Source organism: Hydra vulgaris, chromosome 13, assembly GCF_038396675.1.
Source record: "Hydra vulgaris chromosome 13, alternate assembly HydraT2T_AEP".
NCBI classification, from domain to species: domain Eukaryota; kingdom Metazoa; phylum Cnidaria; class Hydrozoa; order Anthoathecata; family Hydridae; genus Hydra; species Hydra vulgaris.
The window spans coordinates 43855512-43880000 of NC_088932.1; the positions used below are offsets into that span (position 1 = coordinate 43855512).

The 24489-nt window shown below is 29.1% G+C and overlaps 1 protein-coding gene across 1 annotated transcript in view; it reads right to left on the minus strand.

Moving 5' to 3' along the window:
• LOC136089417 (uncharacterized) overlaps positions 1-24489 on the minus strand; it is a 103429-nt gene that overhangs the window by 43020 nt on the left and 35920 nt on the right. Inside the window, exons 3-4 of the mRNA XM_065815399.1 lie at positions 14649-15134; positions 810-852 (exon numbers count right to left, since the gene is read on the minus strand). Coding sequence (XP_065671471.1) covers positions 810-852; positions 14649-15134 — 529 coding nt within the window. The remainder of the gene's footprint in view (positions 1-809; positions 853-14648; positions 15135-24489) is intronic.

A 24489-nucleotide genomic window follows, 5' to 3' on the forward strand; every position in this document is an offset into this window, starting at 1 on the left:
TTATGTTACGTTTGCCCTTGAGACTTTCAAAAAAATCCTGTTTTAAGTCATTTTGAGGTCCTTTTTATTCTAAATATGTCCCTTATGGGTAAGGAAAGAGTGATTTAATGGTGCACAAGTAGTTCCTAAAACATAACAATTAAATGTTGATTTTTTTGACTTGTTGTGTTGGTGTGTTTGTGTGTGAGTTTGTTAGTGTGAATATTCTTTAAATAGTAAATGCATCTATTTTTTTAAAGTAGTTTTTTATTAGTACAGTTGCGAAATGAGTTTAATTAACATTTAAATAAATCAGTTTATTTGTCCGCACAGCTTCCTTGTTCGTCAAGTTTCGTGTTTCGGAGTTAAGGAGTTGAAAGACGGTTGTAACCACAATAAAGTAGTCTATTTGACTGTAGTCTTCTCGGCTTTGGGGAGATGAATAAATATTTAAAAAAAAATCAATACTTTTTATTTTCTAGATGAATAAAAAAGATTCATGCTTTAGAAACGATGTCCCATAAAACAACTTTTAGCACAACGGCCGGAGAAAAAAGTCACCAAACAAGAAGTTTGGTAACTTTTGTGAATTTCTGCGTCTCTCTTTTTATTCAGTATAATTTTACTTAACATTAAAATTCTTTTTGAAGATCAATAAAAAGTCAAACATCAACAACAACAACAACAACAGCAACAACAACAACAACAACAATAACAAAAACAAGGTTAATTAATATAGTAAATTAATAACACATGAAATAGAAAAATAAGAGATATCAAAATATAAACGATATATTGATATAAAAAAAAAATTAAAAAGTTTTACTTACTTCTGAATGCTAGAAGAAAGCATAGTTTTTAAATCACAAGTCTCTGGAAAAAGTAAAAAATAAACGCATTTTACTAATTTTGATTTTTATTACTAACATTTAAGGTTTTTTATTATCATTCAAAATGCAGGCATTTGCCACCAAACACTATATATTGAATGTTACCAAAACTTATCTTCAAGGTGTGGTACACACTTCTGATAACATAAAATCAGTTACCTTACATTTTTTTTTAAATAATAAAATTTACGTCTTTGTTTCTTTACAACTTATTAAAATAGTAACCAAAGTCAAAACACGTTTACTTATATTAAAGAAATTCACTCAAAGATGAAACTTTATACGTTGTAATATAATTGAATTTTATGCCAGAAAAAATTATTGTAAAGAGTAGCATAAAAACAAGCATTTAACAAATATAAATATATGCCTTTCACAAAATAAGCAAATAAAGCAAAAAAAATTTCATAAGTTCAAAAAAAAGAATCTTACTTTATGCCAAATCAATTAAAAATAAGAGTTTCAAAAGTGACCACCGCAGATTTGGATGAAATTGCATAAGTAAGTCATATTAAAAAAAAAGTAAATCCTGAAACTTTAGCTTAAAATTCCTTTTTTCCCTTAAAACTTAGCCTTGACAATAACATGTTTTGGTTATACATTAAAGCACTGTATTTTAAAACAAAATTTCAGAAGACCATATCATTTTTATTTGGACTTTTCTGGCCTTTGTAAAACAAGGAAATTAAATCATTCAAAACTATGTTTAATAAATAATTATTTTATATTACGTAAATTAAATTACGTTTAACACATAAGTACTGACAAAAAACAATATTAAAAAAATTTTGAATGAAATTTTTAAAATATTAATATACAAAACGAGCAGTTGTGGAAATAATGCATTTTTTTAAATTTTGCATATTCTTCAGGCTTTGTTCTTTAGGATACATATATTCTGTAGGCTTGAAAATTTAAACAAATTAATTTCTACGGTAAAACTCAATAAGAAATTAAGAAAGTTTTAAATATGGCTTTAAAACATTAAACTCAATTTACTTTCTTCAAACCAGGGTTGCTAAGTTTTTTTTGGCAAAAAGTTAAAATAAAAGAAAAAGTGCACCAGAACAAAAAATAATAATAATATTAATAATAAAGTAAAACATTTTTACTTTATTATTAATATTATTTTTCTACATTTTTTCTCCGTCTTATGTCTCTCTCAACAGAACAGTTAGAAACAAAAACACATAGACTGGTGAGACAGTAGTCAAAAATGTAGCGGAAAATGGCACGTCTAAAAATGTTTACAGAGTCCTTCAAAGCTATCCAGATTTTAGCAGTACTTTTAAGAACTTGTTTTCTTTAAGGATTTTAGATTCAGTCTATTTAGTGATGCAAACTTTTCTGATTTGGTTTACGTAAAGGAAAGCTAGATTTGAAAACGGGACCTTATCAAATTGAGAACTTTCATTGAATATAGACTTAGCAAGCCGTAAAAAACTAATCTGTTCTTTGAAAGTTTTCTTTCAAGGTTAATTATTGCCATTTAAAGAAAATCATGACTGAGAATTCATACATATTTATTACTGATTCATCAGCATTCAGTTTTGCATTTAGAGGTTGTCTTTCAAAGTTTTTCTATGCTGTTTGTAAACACTTTGCTTATTGTAGAGATGTTGTAGCGGAACTCAGAGTTTGCATTTTTTTGAGCACAAATAAAGAATGGTTTTAGTTCTTAATAAAAATACAAAACAAACAATTTATGAAAGTACTTTCCTCATATCAACAAAACTAGTAGCAAAAATCTTCTAACAAAAAGAAATGAGGTACTCACGCGTTCAATTTTTGGGTACATGAGTTCAAAAAAGTTTTTTGTATTCGTTACAAATAAAAAAAAAGAAAAAAAGTTGAACATTTCTCAGAAGAATGGAATTGCATTTAAAAGAGATGGAATTGAAATGTAGGCATTTCGGACCACATGATTTAAAAGTTGATAAATGCCCCCCATCACCTTATTATAATACAGTTTGGAGATGTAGTAGCACACAAAACCAGGCTAAGTTATGCATATCAACAACATTTGAAACACCATCTGAACTGTATTCAATGCAGTTTTTTAAAGATAATCCGAGGGAGTGGAGTTAATAGTTCAAGGTATTAAAAAATCTTTGTTAGTTGTTGAAATCACTTGATTTAGGCCGAAAAGTAATCAACAATCTGTATCTCTCTTTTTAAAAAAAACTTACACAATTTGCAAGATACTGGGTTGAACTCACATTTGTTGGTTCATCATTGAGGATGGAAAATGGCTTTGATTTAATTTTTTTAGAAACTTTTTCTTCGAGAGTTGATGAAATGACATTCTGAAATACCGAATTGCACTTGGTGCGGTGGAATTTCAAATGTTCCAGGAGACTGCCTTAACAATACTTAAAAATATATTCACATAGATGCTCAGCAGTTTAAATAGCTAAGTGACAACAAATGCACATAGAAAGCAAAATGTGTGTTTTTTTATTTACATCTGCAATTTTTACTTGACCCTGGAAATAGTTCTTCTAATACAGTATCAAAGTTTTTTCTCTTTTTATTTGAGAAGCTGCTTTTTTCTTTTGTTTTTGATTTTGATCTAGGCTACCTTATTGTGAGTGTAGATAAGTGCGGCAGTGACGACAAAAGCCTATTCAGATGCATTAGAGCTTCTTCTTACTCAGGAAAGTTCTTTTTCCTACTCACTTATTTTCGGATAGCAGCTTAACTATTTTTAAAAAGTAATTGCTTTTATGCCCAAACAGCTTATCACTTGTACCTTAAAAAGCTAGAGAAAGCCTTTAGTGATAAATGTAATACAGAATTTAAGTTTCATATTAATTATAGCTAAAAAGTATCAACAAGTATACATTTTAATTATTTAAGTATAAATGTTTAATCACTGTAACAATCAAAATGCTATCCTTTAAATTTTTTGTTCTCGACAAATGTCCGGATGATAAGGCTCTGCACTAGTGATCGAAGCAGTTTTTTATAATTAAGTCTCAAATCTAAATATTTATTTGACTCAAATAAAATAAGTTGATTTTCAGGACAAAAACATGGTGAATAACAGAAAAATTTTAAAACCAAAAATAGTAAAAATGACTTAAAGTACTTTTTAAACAATAAATTGTAAAAATTTTTTACCTAATTATATTTTACTTTTAACTCTGCTTATTAATAAATCAAATTTGATCCCTAATTAATTATTTTTTACCTTGCTTGATAATAAAACAGAATTGATCCCTAAGTAATCATCAATTTTTTTTTCTTTCCTTTTTATTGATCATACTTAAACGCGTTGAGAACGGACGTTTTCACTACAAATAAGAAGTTTATTAAAAGTTTTAGTAAAAATAAAATTTGTTTCAAATATTGATAAAGAACATGGTAAATGTTTAATCGACCGAGTTTATTGCATATGAAGCTTATCAAAATAAATTTATAAAATCACTGATCAAAACAATCGATAAGTTGAAAAGTTGCAATTTGCTTCTAATTGAAAGACTAAATGTTCTAGAGAAAGTTAAAGTTTTACTTTCCACCTCAATATTGTGGGCTAGTGTCGTTAGTAGAAATAAGAAATCTAAAAGGTCAAACGAACAATTTCAATTTATAAACGCTTTTGTTGCCGGGGCAAAATAGATAGAAAAATGGGAAAGTAACGTTTTAGTGTTTTATAACGAAAGAAACAGATTTATCAAGCGCCAGAAAAGAAGATAAAAAATCTATTTTCGGCATGATGAACTCCATTTATGCAATGATCATAATTAAACAAATAATAATGTAATCAAAACTGAAATTCAACAAGTAATCATCCTTTATTATTGTTCTTAACAACCGAAGCGATAGAATATCTATCCTAAAAGCTGCAAAAAGTTAAAAAATTTCAACCGAGATTAATAAAGTGTTTATTAATCCTGATTTAACTGTGATTAGGCAATACAAAGGAAATTTATCACATACAAAACGGAAATTTATCACATACAAAACGGAAAGGTCATCAAAATCAACAAAAGTAACCATTTTATAATACATCAGTTTGAGCCGCGTTACGGAGTATTTACGGAGTCTAGGAAAAAATTAAGTAATTAGTAAAAAAATTTCGTTTAAGAGAATACTCAAAACTAAAATGTTTATCCTTACCATTTATGATAGTAAAAAACAGTAAATTGTAAAACTTTCAATATACAATTCCTAATACAAGTGTCTATAAACTTTCCCACCCAACCAAAGCTTAATAAGACAATCAGATTTTTAAAAATGTTGACCTTTAAAAAAATCATTTGTAATTGTAAATATTTGTAAATAAATTTGTAAATAAATCATTTGTAAATAAATCAATCGCAGTTCTCGATTTGTCAAAAATGACCTTTCGATTTATTCCTCATCTTATACAAGCGTATTAAATTATATTTTTATTAGCATAAAACATCTGTTAAAAAGTGTACATTTGATTAGAATCCACACTAAAAGTATATAGATTTATGCGTATTCTGTTAAACAAAAAAATCCCACCTGCCTTATATTAGAGTACCACTAAGCTGAAAAAAAAAATATATTTTTTTAAAAATGAATTTTTTTTATTAAAGCAGGCTTTAAATTGCATAAAGCAGTACATGATAAAATAATACTGTCCATATGACAAAACATTGAAATAGATAATGCATTTTTTAAGCTTCGAAAATTTTTTATTCTGTTTCTAACACTTTCTATGTGGATTCTAAAGTTAGCAACATCAGCAGTCTTTTTACATTTACTAACAGTCATTTGATTTTTTATCCTTGCAACTGGTAGGACTGATAAGCTGCAGGTACGAAATAATATTTCTTATCTTATTTGAAATCATCTGTCTCAGGTCACTTCATTGTCCATTTTTAACAGATTATAAAAACCATTGCCACTTGCAATAAATCTATCTGATTCTCTGCCACCGAAACATTTAGAGTTAAAGGTTATGTATCCATTTGGTACCATACCAATTAATACTTTGACAGTGTTTTATTGCTTATAATCAGACCAAGTAACTGCTTGGTTGTAAAGGGACTTTGAACGTTCAATAAATATTTCAAAACAATCAAGAATCATATTACACTTGTGATGCTTTGCTTTCGCAAAAGATTCTGGCGATGACTTCATTTTTTTTTTATGACTTCACTAGGCAGCCAAACAATAATATCTCGTCCGAGAATATTGGCAAAAATTCTAATAAAGTTGGTAAAAGTATTAGAGCACACATATTTTGAAATACTAAAGCAATCAGCAATATCCTCATTTATTAAACCTAAGCGCAATCTCATAAGCGTCTTTAAAAATTCTTGTTTGAGTGATAAAAGTTAACAATTAGATATAGATTTTAGTTGTTTCGCTTAGCTATGTGAATGTTTTTGGTCTCTCCATTAACGAATTACGAGTAAAAATGGGTTTTAACAAACCAAAAGCAACGTTAAAATTAGAAAAGAAAGATATTCCTGTATTTATACTGGTTCATATTCTTGTCATTATTAGCTAATCTCCGAGTAATTTTTGTTTGGACTTTTGCTATATTTTAAATTTTTTTAACTGATTAGTAATGCCATTTACTTTGCTCAAGTAAGATGTGATAAGTGAAGATTTGTATTCACATGAAGTACATTTATTTGGTAGTGGTAAACTCAATGAATGCGTATAGTATGATGATAGAGGTGGTAAAATATCTGCATTAAATTTAGGAAACTGCATTGCACTTGGAAACTCTGTAAAAATACTTTTTTTAATGAACAAAGGTTTTACACGTTGCATTTTACCAGAACACTGTAAAGAAGTGATTGGTTGCTTTAATAAAGTTCTTCTAGCTTTTTTTTTTTCAGGTTCATCAAAACCCATATTTATTGTTGGATTAGGTTTGATAGAAGTTGATGCACTTTCTTTCTTCTTTTCTTCTCTTCTATGCTCACTAATCCAGTGTTCCCTTTTCAAATTTCTTTTTAAATTTGGTATTTTAAAAAGTGAGCATAGAAAAGAAGAAAAGAAGAAAGAAAGTGCATAGAAACCCGAAACTGCAGATAGAGTATGAAACAATACATTCGGAATGGTAACTCACATACACACTTGGATAATACCTTCTCTTTGTGTTACTTTTCAAAATTTCTAGCTTGTAAAAACTATTGGTAGATCCTGTTACAGCACAATTTACTTTCATCTTGAATATTTTATTACAATATACCAACTGAGAAAATAAATAATTACTTAACTTAATTCGTTCCAGGACTTTTACTTGCGCAGTGCTAATAATGGCAGAACCAAGCTTGAACTAGTGTATGGCAAGAAGCAAAAACATATAGGTCACGGCTCATTAACTTCTTTAGATATTCCGGAATTGTTGCGTAAAAATCATGCATCAGGCATGATTTTTACGCATACCCTATCATTGTAAACAACAAAAGTATTAAAAAGATTATCAGTTTAAAACGTAACACCTCACAAGACAAAAGACTTTACAAACACAACCAATCACTCAACTATAAATTCACTCAACAATTTTACAATTTACATTTTTAATGCAAGAAGTTTTGTCAATAACTTATCCATTATTTCCTAAACAATTCTGCATTAATTTACGTTGGCAAAACTGTTTTCAGTTATAAACTCCCAAATATTATAATCTGTCCAAATAATTATTCCATTTATTGTAAGGACCGGATACATACTGGCGGTGGTGTTGCAATATTCTGCAAAAATGACGTTAAATCTGCCATCATAGGTATAACTCAAACTGATACAGATATTGACATAATTTTTGCTGATACAATTTTTGGGCCTAGTAATCACCGCTTCATTATTTGATAATTATATTTATCTTGATTTGATAATATTGATAATTAGCTATCTCTGTGAATATGTTTCTAAGTTTCTTATTGTCGGAGATTCCAACTTAGCGAAATTTGACTGACTTAATTACCTTTTGCCGAATGAAAAATGTCATAATCATTTTTTAACTTTAGATATTAATCTTGGAATGCACCAATATGTACTCAAGCCCACTCAAAAAAATAATACTCTTGATCTTGATTTTTCAAATATACCTTTTCCCTATTTAGTAATAACTCTGCTGAGTGGCAATTTAATATAAATGACCATAACACTGTCTTTTTTCATATAAAAACCTTCAAGTATTAAAAGTCCAAAAAAAACTCTGAAATATTTTATATTTTTAAAAATATAGATGCAATTTGATTTATTTCTTATTTATAAAAAGAAGTTGGGACTACAATTTTTCTTTTGTTTTTATGTCTGAAGAGTATTGGAACATCATCTGCAGGACCGACGATACGGGTTTTTAAGTGGGAAGAGGGAGGGGGGCACAATCGTAAATTAAAAAAAAAAATTTGGTATATCTAAAATTTTCTCCAAAAAAACAAAAAAACAGCCAACACTACCTCCATAAGACCAGTTTTAGAATCTTGCTCTCCGGTTTGGTCGATCAACCGACCAAACCGAAAAGCAATATTCTAAAATCGCAGTGAAAAGAGCGCAATTAAATTAGGCCGGGTGAATATAAAAGAGCAATTACTTTTATTTCGTAATTGGTTAGCTTTACGGGAATAAAAACTTCAGCAGTTTTGCTCACAATTTTATTCACGTAAAGTTAAGCAGTTTACTTAGTACTTGCTCAGCTTTACTTAAATAAAAACATATGAAAACTTGTTTAAGTTTTTATTCACTGACCAATACCTGATTAAAAGCAGTTGCTCATTTTTTATTCACCCGGCCTATTTTACCAAAAGAATAGCTAACCTAAACAGCTTTTCATATTTTAATAGGCAGAATTCTTGGTTTGGAACATTTAAAAATTTTTATTATGTTCAGTTGTTGTGTTTTAATTACCCTAAGTTAAATTTGCAGTAATACTTTAAACAATTGCAATGTTTTTACTTACTAACTGGTCTTATAATTTCTAACATAAATAAAAAAGATAAGGCTTGGATTAATCAAAGTAATTATAAGTAAGAATATTTTTATTCATTCAATGATTTTTTTAGAGTCCAATGTTTTGAATAAAAAGAAAAAAATTACAGGATAACCAAACACAAATTATTAGTAGATTAACATTTCTGATTAAAGTAATAAAATTGATACTGGTGTTAAAGTGGAGACATTATTATGTCATTAATAGAACAGTTTTATATAGCGGAGGAAAAACTTCAAAATAAAAAAGTATTGTGAAAAAAAGTTATTGAAATATTTGTATTATTATATGCATCAAATATATTTTTTAAATAACTCTGATATTAAGTTACTTTCTTAGGTAATTTATATTATCTTTGTCAATAACTTTACTGACATTACTAATCTAAGAGGTCTTAAAGTTGGCAATTAAGAGGTAAGGGTGACCGTTTGCAAATTATATTAATGCATAAAAGGAGACACCTAAATACCGTATATTGATTTTTTAATTTTATTCTATAATGATTTTTGAGTTGGCAATATTTTACTATATTTACCGTATAGACTTTTGAGTTGGCAATATTTTACTATATTTACCGTATATATTCAACTTCATGTAACAAATGATTTAGTTTTATAAGCAAGAACTTGGGTGAAAATTTATTTTTGGACTGTTTGTAAAGTCTTTTTAATCAAAAGAAATGACCTTTATTAACTAAATTAAAGAAAATTAAATTTAGAAATTGAAAAAAAAAAAAAAACTATGACGAAAGCAATAATAGCTAACATAATTGTAAATTTACTTAACAGTCGTTTAGAAAGTTGTAAGGTATTTTACATACTATTTAACAATATCTTTCGTAGTATATCAGATATTATTGCTCCCATTTAAATGTATTTTATGTATATTTTTAACTTTCGATTAAGTTTAAAAGGTTGCACATATTTTTGCAGACAACTGAATTCCCTGACTATTCCTTGTTTTTCATTGCACAGTAAGATTTTTAGTATCTAAATATAGCCAAAAGCATTTTTCATTTTCATCAGAGAATAATTCTTATTATTCACACTAATAAGTGTTACTAACCTGAATACTAATTACTATTATTGATTATTGATATTACTAATATTAATAAGAATTAATCGCCTTCACAAAACTAAGTAAAATAACTTTTTGGCTAACGAACATATAAAGTTATATTATTAATACAAATCAAAAAATTGTACTTAAAAATTAGATTTAAATAATATAAATGATACAAAAGTTGCGTAAACATACTTAAAAATATACAATTTTGCTTTTAATTTGATTAATCAAAAAATTAAAATAATAATATATTTTGTTACAAAATTTTGATATTTATATTTTAATAACCGTTTCTGGATAATTCAAAAAATTTGACGAAGGATATATGTGATTTAATATTGATAACTCAAAAGAGCTATTTGAAATGGAGCTGGAAGTTTGAACAAGGATAAAAAGTGCCTGATAAATCATACAATTTATTTACTTTGATATTTTTCAACTTATTTTAAATAAACGCGAATAAGTATTATTGGATTATCCAGTGTCTTCTTTTTTTATGAATAATTTGTTTCTCCATAGTGAGAAAGAAATCTAACTTAACTAGTTAAAACTATTAATGAAAACGGGTTTGGCATAGTCATAAAACACGAATTTTTACCCTAATCAAAGAGTTACAACCTAAATAAGAATTCCCAAGGACGCCCTAGTGGGAGTGAGTTCTCCTTAGGACGTCGGTAAAACGTCGAACGTGCGTCTATGGAAAGCCTCTTGTTATGTCCAAGTTACGTGTATAATACAAAACGGACTTTAAAATTGAAAAAAAAAAAAATCAGTTGAAATGTAAAAGTAGTATGGTTGGTGAGACAAAAAAGAATATATCTCCAAGCACTAATAAACATGAGAAATATAACTAAAATCAACTGGAGCGCATCGGGTAAATTTGATCACGCCCAACATTGATGTGGTAAAAATAACTTGACTAAGTCAAAAATCCTTTCAATCATGTCTCATAACTCTACGCGTAAGTTTCGCGAAGCAATTGATATACATTGTTTGCAATGCTCAATATAGCATGAGAATATCTAAAATCGAGGCAATAGAATTTCAATGATGACACGCTATTAAAGGCTACGTTTTATTAAATTTAACTAATCTGATTCCGTTAAGTTGCAATGGCAACATTTTTGTTTTAATTTAATAAATTTGTATGTTTTTTTTATTTAATAAGGGCTTAAACTATTTAAGCCAAAATATCATTAAAAAATAATACAAACAATATATAGCAAAACATAATGTAATTTTTTGTCATTTAAATACAAACAATTGATATGAACATTAGGCCGGATCATAACTTAAAGAAATTTAGAAAATTTCTTCGGGAATTTCCAGTAATTGGCTCTCAAATACGCTGAATGCAATGCTGCAAACCGTTTTTCGCTACTACTTTGCTGTACTTTGTATTTTTACCTTTAAAGTTTTCAAATAAATTAACTTAAAAACGCTCATTTGATACATAATTTCTTGATTGAATTTATAATAAAACTCAAATTATTTGAACAGTCAAAACAATATATCATTAGCAAACGTTGATTAGAAACTATACTTAAATGTTCTTAAATTCAGATTTTGTGTCAAAGTGAGGCATCAACTTGCGGCGCTCCAGTTGAACGCGAAAATAGCCATCACATTTTTTAAGACCATAAACTTTGGATGCTGATTCAGTCACAATTTTAATCACACGTTCAACACTTTGATTGTGACATGGAAATGGCTCAATGTCAATAAATATGTCTTCAACTGACGAAAGCCATGCCAATATTTGTACAGTTGGAATATGTTTTGTCAGAACAGGTTCCAAGCGGGGCTGTGTTTGCCAGTCAATCAGTTCTTCATAACTAGTCGCTTGAAATCGTATCTCAGGGAGTTGAAATTTTTGATTTGGTATGTCATCTTCACGAGCACGGAGAATTCTCTTCAACGCAAGCTTACGGATCACTTGACGGTTGTCTTTGAGCATAGCCAGAATAATGCTCTCGATATGAGCCGGGTAGCTATTGCGCTTCAAAGCTTGTTGAACAATTATTCGATAACGCACAGGAAGAAATCATGATGATTCTATCATTTTATAATAGTGTGGAGCAGCATTCCAGCAGTTTGAATGTTTCTTAATGTCAAACCAAACAACCGCATATGAATTCACAATAAATTTAGCCAAAAGTATTAGTTCATTTGATGGATCTTCAGTAGATATATAGAGGCGTAGAACACGGTTTCTAGTGCCAACCACCTTGCATGGTTTAGTCGCCCAAGTGTTTTAGAATTAAATCTATCTGGTACAACACCGCATTAAAAATTTCGAAAAAGTACAGTTGATCACTGCTTAACAACTGCTTATTGCATATAATAGGTTCACCAACAAATATGGCAAAGCTGACTATGGGTTTCTGAACAGACATTGAAATAGAGTTGCCAATTGGTCCATTAAATGAATGGGGTCCAGTTGTTGCACCATCTAAGGAGTGAAAAAGATGTCGAAAAGGAAGCTCGTTCAGATGTAAAAGACAAATGGACCAGTGTAGTGGTCGACCAAGTTCAATTTCCATTCTGCGTGTAACTCCATTGTTTAAACCAATATTAACGTTAGTTGAATCAGAACCAATACAAACAAGGTTCGTGCAGTCAACAGTATCAATTATTGAATCTGCAATGGATTTGGCTGATCCAATTATTGACGTGCAATGATCAACATACTTTGAATTTGGCTCTGATAAAATGGAAATATGTTCCTCAGAAATCACAGTCTGCCTATCCCCCTCAAGTTTTAAAATCTGATCTTTCCTTCCATCAAAATACAATCCAGTAATTCTACAATCAGCATTTTTACAGGATGTTCTCAGTAGTTTTCGTTCTCTGCGAATGTTATTCCGATCCACTGGCCCCATATGTTTTATACCAAAATCAACCAGAGTTGCTGATACAATCGCGGCAACTGCTCTATCTGATATGCCAACACCATCTGCTTGTAGAGCAATAGTTTTTAAACAACGGTTTTTCAGACGAGTAGATGTGACTTCGGTATCGATATCTAATACGGAAGGTGAATAAGTTTCGGTGTCAGAATTGTTGTCTGTTTCATTATCTGATTCATTATCAGATGCTTCAACGACTCTGGCACACTTAACTGCAATCTCTTCCTTTGATAATGAAACAGATTTTCGTTTTAAACGCCTCTCAGCACGTGCGGATTCCTTCTTGTCGATTTTAGCTATTCTGCCAACACGTATAGTGCGTTGATAAGTTAGGAAGTCATGCTCAACTGCTGGCACCTTCAGAACCATTGGACAGCAACAAGACGAAAGTTCTTTGCATTTACACTAACAAATGTAAAACAATGCGTCAAGATCTTTTTCTATTTCATCTTGTTTGACTGTTGCAGACTTTGATCGAATCACTTTCTGAACATTGTCTATGTACTTCTCCAGCTGTAATTCTATGCCTCGAAGACTTATAGTAGGAACTGATGCTTAATCCATATCTGAGAAAGTTTCTCTGCTAGTCCCTTACAAACAGACCGTAGTGGTTCAGTTTCATAATTCTTCTCAGACAAGTATGCTTTGCCTACTTGCTTGTAGGTTGGCAAGCAAAAATTGGGTAATTCACGACCTTCTCCAAAAAGTATATGACGATTCTTTGAAGCTTTAGATCTTGAAATCATTATTGTTTTACAATTTTATAACATATCAGAATTTCAGTTAATTTCTAAATATACAAGATGAGACGGATAAATTCTGCAATCAGTTGATAAAAGCAGAAATTAATAAACAATCATATAAAAATAGAATAATATAATAATAATGTTATAATAATATAAAGTTATAATAGTGTTGGAGTTAATCATATCATTATGGTTAATTTAGTTAGGTAGGTATAGGTTTGGTTTAATTTCATAACCTTGGGATAATATCTAGTATTAGGGTTAAATGCATGTTTCAGTTAATGCATGTACTAAAGTAAATATACTTAGCATATAACCCTTAAAACTTAAAAATGCAAAGTATAATCAATTCTTTAGAAATATTTTTTTTGTAAATATTAAACAACACTATATCACGCCACTTTTCACAAATTCTAAAAAAAATTAATTTTTATGATCCGGCCTAATGAACATATTTATATAAATTTATATATATATATATATATATATATAAATATATATATATATATATAGATATAAATATATATATATATATATATATATAAATATATATATATATGTATATTTATATGTATATATATATATACTTATATACATATATATATATATATATATATATATATATATATATATATATATATATATATATATATATATATATATATATATATATATTTATATATATATGTATATATATATATATATATATATATGTATATATGTATATATATACATACATAAATGTATATATACATACATATATATATATATATATATATATACATATGTATATATAAATATATATATATATATATATATATATATATGTATATTTATATGCATATATATATATACATACTTATTTATATATATATATATATATATATATATATATATATATATATATATATATATATATATATATATATGTATATATATATGTATATATATATATACATACATATATATGTATATATAATTGATATTATATGTAAATATATATATATATATATACATATATATATATATGTATATATATATGTATATATAATTGATATTATATGAAAATATATATATATGAAAATATATATATATTTATATATATATATATTCTTATTTTTAAAAATATACTAGCCTTCGTTTCCATTTATTATTCTTAGATCTTTAATGAAGCCATCTTGAGCATTGTGCCAAGGATTTGTTGCATACACATTTACATTTGTAAATGCTTCTGGTTGTGTATTTTTAATACTATGAATAATTTTTCCATTAAGATACACTGCATACATATAAATTTTATTAAGCTCAAATTGCGATATTCTTATACTTGACCACTCATTTAAATATAATGGTTCTGTTAAGATGTTGTAATCATAATTTCCATTAACTGAAGAACAAATCTTCATCTTTCCTTCGCTAGTTAACCATACTCCTGGAGTTCTGTACCCATAATACCCATAATCACCTCCAATAGTCAGATGAATAACAGATGTAAAATTAATAGTGTTATATAAATTTGGTTTAACTTTAAAAGAAAAAGAAAATGTTTTTTCCAGCAAGGGCAATGTTGCAACTAAATTATCTTTTATCAACGCATGTTCTTTAAGATCTTCAATTAAGTCTATAAGAAAAATTGAAACGTTTGTTAAATGCTATTTATACAGTATTGTGCAAATTAGCTCGGACTGTGGCAAAATTGGAATAATTTTTACAATAAGCCTAACTTTTAGCTACGATACTAAAGACTTGTTTTTTCAGTTAAATAAGTGTTTTACTATAGTCTAGTGGTGTCTGGCAACTCTTTGCTGCCGGGAAGACATTCTAGCAAACGCATCAGTGGCTTCAGTGCTACTCCAGGCTTTGTGCAGAAAGGTTGTGACGGAGTTTATGACGGATTATTCACCTCGTATTCATAATGGACATCACTCCCAAGAAACGTGCAAGCATTATAGCTCTTAAAGAACATGCTGGTTTGAGCATTAGACGGCCAAGTCAACCGTTGGTGACATCTTGAAAAGAAAGAAAGACACTGGTGAATCTTCAACACTGCGACAAGGAAGATGTGGAAGAAAACGCAAGACAACACCTCGCGATGATACAGTTATCATCAGAGAAAGTATAAAGAATCCTAAGAAAACAAGTGCAGACCTTCAGAGAGATTTGTCCACATCAGGCGTAAACATTTCTTCTTTAACTGTCCGAAGAAGGCTCCTTGAAGTTGGCGATTTGCCAGAAAACCTCTAAAGAAACAGTTATTGACATTGGTTATGAAGAGAAAACGTTTTCAATGGGCACGTAGGTATTCTCAATGGACAGCAGACGACTGGTAAAAAGTAGTATTCTCCGACGAAACGCATTTTGAAGTCCATGGCTACAGGTCAAAGATTGTGAGACGAAGCAAAGGTGAACCGCTTTGGTCAGGACATATTCAAAAAGCACCCAAACATCCGCCTAAGAAGATGTTTTGGGGTATTTTTAGTGCTAAAGGCCTTGGACGACTCATTAACGTAGAGGGAATGATGAATAATGATAAATACAAGGCAATTTTGGAGACTCATTAGCTTCCTAGTAGGGACTTTCCTGATGGAGATGACATTTTTCAGGAGGGTGACGCACCATGCCATACTTCACGTAAAATGCGCACATTCTTTGAAGAAAGTGGACTGGAGATTTTAGACTGGCCTGGAAATTCTCCAGACATCAATCTCATTGAAAACTTATGGGCTATAATCAAACAAAGACTCCTGAAAGAAGACTGTTCGACAACGGAAAAGCTAATTAGTGCTGTAATTAGGACCTGGTGTCATGATTAGCAAGTGACTAAATGTGTTCAACTTTGTTCGAATCCATGCCAAATTGTGTTCAAATGGTTGTAAAAGCAAAAGGAGGTCATATCTCCTAATATTTATATCATATTTTGTACCATTGGCATGTTTTTTTTGAATAAAACTTCAATGTGGCAAATAATCGTGTTATTTCAACCACTGTCCGAACTAATTTGCACAATACTGTAAATAAACAGATAATAAAAATAACTTTTACGCAATTTATTTTTTTAGATAAATCTATTTTATGCTCTTTTTACAAACATAAATAGAATGCATCCAATTTTTAATATTTTGTAAAAAATATTTATAATTTAATTGCTTTGTGTTATTTAAAAAACGGCAAGCAAAAGATTATTAATGTTGTAAAATTTGAGTTTTATAATGTATTTTAAGTTATAGTAAATATGTGTTATTCTATATATGTAGGCAAAATTTTGTTCAGGTCGTTATCAGATTCCTAATGGTTATACTGCTACAAAAACAATGCAGCATAACCTACGTTCTGTAGATTTGTAGTACTCAGCTTTTAAGAAAAAAATTGGAAAAATTAACATTGATTTATATGAACTTTACTGCCTCCGGACTCTTAGTTGATCAAAAGCAAAAGATATTTTAATAAAATTTATTAACTTGGGAAGACAAAGCCACCCACAGTTTGGATACTATTCTTTTAAAGATTTTCAAGAAAAAGACTTTATTAGCCAAAAGTTTATGTTGAATGGCTTGAGTTCCTGTCTACATCTAAAAGATTAGCATTGATGTTAAACTTTTAAATCCTGGACTTTGAGGTGTCTCTCAGAGAGGCTAATTCAATGCTGATAAATATCAGAGTGATAACAGGGTTAGATGACGTATAATTGACTTCACTATTAAAGAGTCTGACCAATTGAATACCTTGACTATGGCAAATACGATGATGCCAAAGCTAAAACTTTTATTCCTCCTTAATCTCCTACCCAGATAACTAACTTTGTGATTGTCATCTCAGGTGACTTATCTAAATAGAGAATCTCCTACATAACTTAATTAATTCAAGTAGAAACTAATCGATTTTTTCTGCATCGTTGTTACAAGTCAAACCTCACTCTATGCCAAGGTTTTCCCCATCTCTAATTGCAATATATATATATATATACATGAATATATATACATATATATATATATATATATATATATATATATATATATATATATATATATATATATATATATATATATATATATATATATATATATATATATATATATATATATATATCTATATATATATATATATATATATATATATATATATATATATATATATACATATATATATATATATATATATATATATATGTATATATATATACATATATATATATATATATATATATATATATATATATATATATATATATATATATATATATATATATATATATATATATATATATATATATATATATATATATGTGAAGTGTCCAGGAGAAGAACGATGATATAACCAAAAATCTCATTTTAAGATATGAGCAAAACAAACTTTTTCTTGTTAACTTACATTCTCTAACGTCAACAAGACTTTATTCACCAGAGCTGGTTGGGTGGTAATCAATATTGATTGCAAAATTATCTATAATAAGTGATTATTATCGTTCAATTAATACTAAATTAAGCAATAACTTACGTTAAAAAAAGAAAAGTGAGACAATGTATGACGCTACCCTGTAAAGGCATGGGATAGGCAACTTAAAAACGCATTTTTTGTGGAGTTACCATTGTTTTTTACCTTTCGCAATAAGATATTCTGATTGGCGACAAAAGGTGCTACTAAATGGCACTAGCACAATTTTTTTCTGCAAATTATAAATCTTATCGTTTTTCCCCAAAAGCCTTTTTATACATATATATATATATATATATATATATATATATATATATATATATATATATATATATATATATATATATATATATATATATATGTACATATATATAGGTATGTAAATACAGGGTGTTTGACATATATATAATTGATTATATTTTTTTCTAGATTAGAGGTATTGATACACACTACAACTCATTTAAAAGTTTGAACCCTTCTTCATTCATATACAAGATGTCAGAAAGGATGGATGACTGGAACCCACCTGAATCATGGAACAGAATAACTTGCATCATGATGATTCGTGCCGGCCATCAAAATAAGGATATTATGACTGCTGCCCAATGCTCCTTGAACACATTAAAAACAATCAGGTATGAACTAGAGACTTGGAATGGTGACTACGAGGATGTAGTAAGAAGAAAGATCCCTAGCAGACGATCTGATTGCGTTCGTACAGCAGAATTCCTCGCAAGTCTGCAGGAACAGATGTTGAAGAACCCTGGCGTTGGAATTCGGGCTTTTTCACGTGAAATAAATGTTGCATCCTCTGGATGCTTGTATGAGTAGTAGCGAATGTCTTTATTAAATGCAAGCTTCATAGAAGAGGATGCAACATTCATTTCACGTGAAAAAACCCGAATTCCAATGCCAGGGTTCTTCAACACCTGTTCCTGCATACTTGCGAGGAATTCTGCTGTACGAACGCAATCAGATCGTCTGCTAGGGATCTTTCTTCTTACTACATCCTCGTATTCACCATTGCAAGTCTCTAGTTCTTACCTGATTGTTTTTACTGTGTTCAGGGAGCATTGTGCAGCAGTCATAATATCCTTATTTTGAGGGCCGGCACGAATCATCATGATGCAAGTTATTCTCTTCCATGATTTAGGTGGGTTCCAGTCATCCATACTTTCTGACATCTTGTATATGTATGAAGAAGGGTTCAAACATTTAAATGACCTGTAGTGTGTATTAATACCTCTGATCTACAAAAAATATAATCAATTATAAATATGGAAAATTTATTCCGAACACCTTGTATATATATATATATATATATATATATATATATATATATATATATATATATATATATATATATATATATATATATATATATATATATATATATATATATATATATATATATATATATATATATATATATGTATATATATATATATATATATATATATATATATATATATATATATATAAATAAATAAATATGTGTATATATATATGTATATATATATATATATATATATATATATGAATATATATTAATATATATATATATATATATATATATATATATTTATATATATATATATATATATATATATATATATATATATATATATATATATATATATTTATATATATATATATATATATATATATATATATATATATATATATATATATATATATATATATATATATATATATATATATATATATATATATATATATATATATATATATATATATATACAGTATTGGACAAAACATTTGCAACCAACATCGAACAATGCTAAAAAGTGTTCCTAATTTTACATTTCTTAAAAACAAAACGAACTATACTACCACAACAAACAGTTCTAGAATCTTCCAAAACAGGTTCACTCAGGTTTGTTTTACTATATAAGAGACATGTAAATCGACATGTAATTCAGTCAGTATATAGAAGTCAATCATTCAGTATTTTCAAGACAGTTTATCGAAGTGAGTTTTAATAAAGTGTTCTATCGAAGAACATCAATACAAGAAGTGAAACCCAACAAGTGTTTCATTACATCAATACAGTCCACATGCAACCAAGACGTTGTGTTCCACAGAGCATTATTGTATCATCACAAGGTAAATGTAACACAGTAAGCCTTATATGAATGTTTTTTTTTATTATTTACATGACTTCAAGTGCAAAAATGGCTCCTGACAGTCTTGGATGGGAACTAAGAAAAAAAATTATTGGCGATTACGTAGGTGGAATGTCATAAAAAAGTATTCGTGATAAATATTGCGTAAAAAAATGGAACGTTTCAAAACTATGTTCTAAATATCGTTCTACAGGGAAGACGGCAGATAATAAAGGTGAAAGACGCGTTCCACCACTTCTAGTGAGGAATCAATGATCGTCGGATCCGTCAAGAAGGATTCTGGATATCATCAGTCGAGATACAAAAGCAATTAGACCTGCCTATATCGGACCGAATAATCAAACGACGGGCTGTTGAAGCCGGATTGTTTTCTTGACGCCTTGCAAAGAAACCACTGATTTCACTAAAAAATCAAAGGAAAAGACTCTTGTTTGCTACATCTCATATTGACTGGAATGTGCAGAAATGGCAAACTGTCCTGTTCAATGATGAATCGAAGTTCAACATCATTGGGAGCGATGGCATTTGCCGTGTACGTTAACCGGCTGGAAAACACCTCGATTTACGTTACTGCCATAAGACCGTGAAGCATGTTGGAAGCAATGTAATGGTCTGGAGGTGTTTTTTTGCGGTCTAGGTCCAATACATTGAAACGATGTAATAATAGACCGTTTCATGATTAAAACTATCCTGAAAGATGTTATGTTACATAATGCTGAATGGAATATGCGAATAAATTGGGTTTTTCAGCAAGACAGCGATACGAAACACACTGCAAAAGTAGTCAAGCAGTGGTTTCAAGACAACCACCTATCGGTGATGGACTGGCCTCCTCAATATCCGGATCTCAACCCTATCGAGAACCTGTGCGAGATCGTCAACCGCAGAATTATTTGTGAGGGTGTTCGTAATAAGGATCAACTGTTTGAACAAATCCAAAAGGCCTGGGCAGCAATTCCACAAAGTTTCATTGATCACCTGCTCGAATCTATGCCTCAAAGATGCAAGGCTGTGATCGACAACATAGGATTCGCCACAAAATATTGATAGCGAAATACAGCTTGGTCAACATTTTTACGAGTTGCACTTGTTTTGTCCCGAAGGAAATCAACTTGTTTTAATATTTTTGATTAATTTAATTATTTTCGTGTACAAATAATGATCTTTGTGATGAATAAAACTTTAAGAACTTTGTCTCTTAACAGTTACATAGTTATTTCTCTAATTTGAAAAAATGCAGCACTTTTTTATAAAGAAACTAAATTAGCATTATTTGGTTGCACTCGTTTTGTGCGATACTGTATATATCTATGTATATATATATATATATATATATATATATATATATATATATATATATATATATATATATATATATATTATATATATATATATATATATATATATATAACTTGAATGAATGGTTTCAATTTTTAATAACTCTAACGATCTCTTGAGTGAAGACCCCTTGAAAGCTTCAATCTAGTATATAAAAGAAATTTTAAGCAAAATTCAAACTATATATAATAATGAATTTCAACCTGCACTATAGTATTATAATTTGTCGTTAAGAACATTGTGATTTACTGTGTAAAATGCAAGACAAATGCAAGACAAAGAAAACACTACAAGCAAACTTATTTTTCTCGAGGGCAATTTGTTAAGTTTCTGTAAAAATAATTTGTGCATGTTTTGTACAATGGTTGTCTGAATCCGTATTGATTAAGTTGTAGTTGTCACGTGATTGTTGTGTTCTAACCCTATATGAAATGATAGTATCCGTAAATATCCTGAAAACATAAATATTAAAAAAATCTTTAAAAAAATTGTTAAAATTATATTTGCTTATTTGTATTTCATTAAAAAATAAACATTTTTTACGATGTTTTTTATTTCTAAGTACCTATTTAAGCTTTAGTAAACAATAAACTATTCTTAATTAGTAAGTAAAACCTTTAGTAAAATGTTTTAATCATTTTCGAGTGGATAATTTGTGATATTAATGTATGTTAAGAGAGCAAACATAGCTGTTGCTAAAAATGTTCCATTTTTCAATATGATTAAAACTAAAAAAAGTTTGATCTCTAAGTTTTAAGAAAAAAAGTTGTTAAAGTATGTTATTTATCGTTTATACATTATATTACTACTTATTATCTTTGTTATTTTATATCTATTTTAAGACAGGTAAGCTTAATATAAATAAGGTTTTGAATAAAATCTTGTTAACAAAATTTTATACAATGTATATACAATTTATATAACAGTAATTTTATTCATTTTATTCATTTAAACAAATTTTTACGTCAAAAAAACATGTAAGGCATGTTAAAAAAAAAAAATGACGGGTTAAGGTGCTACTGCTAACATGTAACCCAGTAAAACATGTTTCATATCCTGCCTTGTAGGTTATTCTATTCAGATAAAGACTAGGAGAAGCTAAATCCAAAATATAAAACCCTTTGCCTTTAGGCTCTTGGTTGAGCAAAAGCTACAGTAGTGTCTCAATAGAAATACTCATTTTAGGCAGATCTTAAAAGTAACCGTCTTCTGTCTTGTTAAAGACCGTCTAGGCAAAGGCTTAAGAGGAAAATAGGTTTTATGTGTTAACCAGCTTTGCATTCCTTGTATTTAAAATAAATTGTTTCCAGTTGAGGATGATAAATGTTGGATCTTTTTAACTTAATGCATTAGCTTAGATTGTGCATCTGCTTTAATGACTATGCAGCTCATTCTATTATCTCCTAACGGTGATGCAGCTCTAAAGTTCAGTTTAATAGCGGCTACATGGTTTTGAGTCCTGCTGGTAGTCAAGTTTTCCAAACTCCGTGGTAGCTCTCAGGGAGGCTGGTTAAATCAAAAGCTGAAAAATATTGGAGTACAGCCTGTACCATGTTGGGCTTGGATGGTGTTGCTGCTCGTACTTTTGGTGTGCATTATCAAGGCCACATTAAGACCCTTTAATACGGCTTAGGCTTTATTAAAAGAAATGCGAAAATTGCTTGCACTTCTAAACAGTGTGCTGAGTACTATATATTCTTTGAGTCAAGTTCTTGGATCTAATTTAAAAATGAATAAAGTACCAATAACTATAATGAATTAAGAACCATCGTCATTACCAAGTTCTCTAAACCTATAATTCACTTATATGAGGGTTTTTTAGAGTAACTTCTGTCGAGTCTTATCTCTTGCAGAATTCAACAGAACCCCTTGCTCTTTGTAATATCAATTTGAGTTTGATTATCCCATCTTGTGATCTTAGTCTTGGTGGTCATCTTTATTTAATTCGTTAAAACTCCAATAGTCACATGCTTGGCATAGGAATTTACATCCGTAAGAATTCACCCAATTAAATTAAAGGTTTAACTTAAAAAGAAATTAGATTTTAATCCACTTACTATTCCTTTATGCGCTTTTGTTTAGCACCACTTAACTTTATCGACTTTCTCTTTTTTTATATCGCTCTCCTCCATCTCAAGACTGCATTCTTTTCAATAATATTTTTGATCAAATGATATAGCCCTCTCTCTTTATCCATTAGCCACTATTGCTATTGTTGGTGACTTCAATGCTCATCACACATAATGGCTTGTCTCTAGTTTATGTCAATCTGCAGGCGTTAAGGACCACAATCTTTGCCTTTCTCAATCTCTAACTCAAATAGTCAACTTTCCACATTGCTTTTCAGACAATCTTAATCATTTACCTTCTCTACTTTACCTATGTCCTATTTCTGATCCCATTCAGTGTAAAATTTTTATATATTCCCCCAGATGAAGAATGAAATAATAGTTTTAGAGAGATCACGGCTCAATTTCTCTAAAACTATTATTTTAATCTTCTTCATCATCAGAACTCCCATATCATCGTGCCTTTTACAACTTCTTAACTTTACGATGATTTGGACTTTTCCCATGATTTTTTTGTAATTATTTTTGGAAATCTTTTGTCTTCTCTCTAATAAATTTGCTTCCTGTATACCTTCTTTGATTCAGGCTGACATAAAATCTTTTATTCCCTATTGATAATTCCAAGTCAAACCTAATTCTTCTCTATGATTCTCCTGAGATTGTGCTACTGTAAATTCCAATCAAAACCATTACTTCCATATCTATACGCAAAATAATTCTCCTGATAAAAGACGTCTGTTTACTATTGCTAGAAACCATTGTAAAAAAGTTTTGCCTATCGCAAAATCCAACTATAATCAGGCCATGAAATCTTGTCTTTCAATTCAAATTAGGTTCTCATGACTTCTGAAGAATCTTCAATAATTAATGATATAAGCAAATATGTTTTTCCAACTCTCTTGTATGGTTTAAATTTTGTCACCTCACCTAACGACAAAGCTGAAAAATTTGCTGAGAACTTTTCATCAATATCATCTCTCGGTCTCGACAA